The sequence below is a fragment of the Cyprinodon variegatus genome, unplaced genomic scaffold, assembly GCF_000732505.1.
Source record: "Cyprinodon variegatus isolate N-32 unplaced genomic scaffold, C_variegatus-1.0 Scaffold1630, whole genome shotgun sequence".
Classification (NCBI taxonomy): domain Eukaryota; kingdom Metazoa; phylum Chordata; class Actinopteri; order Cyprinodontiformes; family Cyprinodontidae; genus Cyprinodon; species Cyprinodon variegatus.
Window position 1 is genome coordinate 23574 of NW_015152083.1, and position 2609 is coordinate 26182.

The following is a 2609-nucleotide window of genomic DNA, read 5'->3' on the forward strand; positions in this document are numbered from 1 at the left end:
GTGGAAAAAGTCCAACCCAAGTTTCAACTCTTTCAACGACCCCCCTCCTGCATTCGTCTTTTATTAACAGAACAGAACACATGGTTACAAACAGAGTATTGTTCTGAAAGGACGATTGATCAGGTCATAAGACAGGATGCTCTCCTCTTAACTGAATCATAAGACAGAGTGAAGCATCTCCTCGCTTCAATGTTTAGAAGCACACACACATTAATTTTATAATCATCATTGAATAAACCTAACTCCAGCATTGAACATTGGATGCTATGATGCCAAAAAATACCCCACCTGGTTGCACCGCTCCCGACCCTCGGACGCTGTCCCCCATAGACTCTGAATGTAAAATGCCTTGACGGCCAAAACTCACCCGGTCTGAACGCACCATTATTCCTCCTCTGATGCAGGCCTCTACCATAACATTTCACAACACCTCCTGGTTTTACTGAAAAACTGTATGAAGACGCTGATTTCATCTTCCAGCAGGATCTGGTACCAACCCAACATAACATAACAAAAACGTACTGAATGACCATGGTGGTAGCGCACTAGCTGGAGATGCTGCTGAGCAGGATCTGAGTAGTTCCTGGTTTGCATTTTTTCATTGGTTAGACTTACATTTTCTTCTTCTTAACTTTGACAGAAAAAAACTCTGTTTTAAAAGTAGAACCTAGGTGGTATTTAAATCAAAGTTTTCTTACTCTTTCAGTTTATTTAGGTTTACAGTCTGGTGATGCTTCTCAACAACAAACCCATGAAAGAATCTGATGAGATCATCTTTTCCCATCAGGTTCTGATCATCTTCTCTGATGGACTCGACGAAGACGTGATGAGACTGAAGCGGGAATCTGAACGGCTAAAGACCTCTGGTAACATTTCCAGCTTTGTATGTTCTGACATCTGATTTCACTTCAGTTTAATTTTTTTAGTTAAAAGTAGTTTAAGGACTTCAGCCAGGATTTGGTGATTAGCAAACAGTATTTTTCTTCCAACTGGAGAACTCTTTGATCCTGGGAACATCTTCATCAGACTGTGCAGGGGAAGAACAAGAGGCAGTCTAACGAGGACTATAACTGACTTACAGAACATTTAACAATCACTGAAGGGTGTCAGATCAGGACAACCATCAGTGGTGGCTGGTGGGGTTTTCTCCACTTCTAAATAGACGTATATCAACCAATCAAATGTATGCTAAGGTATCGCACCAATATATTTATAAGAATGCCAACAACAAAAAAAACAACATTATAAAACTTTATGAGGAGTGCTTTAAATCAGTCCTAGCTGTCTTACTTCATGCTGGGTCAGATCCTAATGTTTAAAAAGGAGGCAGGGAAAGCAGAATAAAGCATTAGCTGCGCTGCATGCAGTTAGCCTAGCTTTGTAGCTAAATAATTCTATAAACCTGTCAATGACGTCAGCGCTGTGGAGGGGGGTGGTGTGCAAGCAGAGCTGCTTTCAGCTCTGGGTGCAGGAGAGCTGCTCCCCAGGATGTTCCTATCTTTAGTATTGAAGAGGAGCTGCTGCACATGGACAACTTTTAACCAAAGTCTATGGGGGAAGATTTTTGCACCCCCAAGGTGGGGCCCAAAGCGGGTACAGGGTTCTGTATGTGCATTTTTTCTAAAGTGGAGAGGAAAGGTCTTTTCAAAAATTTGCAAAAATCCTCCACCTGGAAAAAGAACATCCTCCACTCTACCTTTAATCATCATTTTACCTTAATACATGTAACAGCATGAAAATGCAGATCTAGGGGTTTGTGTGGTTTCTGCAAGAAGAACAAACCAATAAACAAATTCTATTATTAATCTATTATTAGTTCTTTCAGAAAGATAACTAAATTCATCCACAAGGGGGAGTAACCATGTGATCAAAGTATACCACAATCTAAGAGTTAATTCAAATTACCTATTGAAAGTAATCTATACATACAAACACAAAAAAAGCTTCCAATAGTGTCATGAAAAGATATACAGCACAAGTAAGTCAAGTTAAATGAAGGATGAGTGTCACAAACACTAATAGACCAATAAAGTCAACAAAGTTTACTCATTTAATGCTAAATGTCTAACAATTAGCTTCGGAAAATTACAAAAAAAACTGCGCACAGTTAACACGCTAGATTAAATATATGATGATGATAAATGATATCTGTGTTACGCCGATCTCTCTCCAAACAACAATATACTGAATTCTATGCATTAAAGCAGCCATCTAGTGGCAGAAATTAAAACTACATGGAGAACTCTGCCATAGAAAAAAGGGTCCTAATCTAGAGAGGTAAAACCAAAGGTGATGAAAGTTGGTTTAGGCGCTCTAAGGGTGGGGGCTGATGGACCTACAGTTACTCCAGACAAACGCTTTCTATAGGGTTTGTATTTTCCAAAAATGAGCTAATAAACATATTTATTGAATACTTTCCTATTGTTGAGAACACAAAAGAATCAAAGGACACTGATATTTATATTTATGGTTAGTTAGATTTTAATGTGTATGTCATGATTTAATTGAAGGTCTGACCCAAAATGCAGAAGACCAAACAGAGAGACCCCGGAAAAGTTTAACAGGTTTATTAAGAATATGGTGATGAATCCAGTGCTCAGAACAATGTC

The 2609-nt window shown here is 38.9% G+C and overlaps 1 protein-coding gene across 1 annotated transcript in view; it reads left to right on the forward strand.

The window, feature by feature from the left end:
• The first annotated feature begins 730 nt into the window (after positions 1-730).
• LOC107104151 (collagen alpha-4(VI) chain-like) overlaps positions 731-2609 on the forward strand; it is a 25506-nt gene continuing 23627 nt past the window's right edge. Inside the window, exon 1 of the mRNA XM_015404082.1 lies at positions 731-866. Coding sequence (XP_015259568.1) covers positions 731-866 — 136 coding nt within the window. The remainder of the gene's footprint in view (positions 867-2609) is intronic.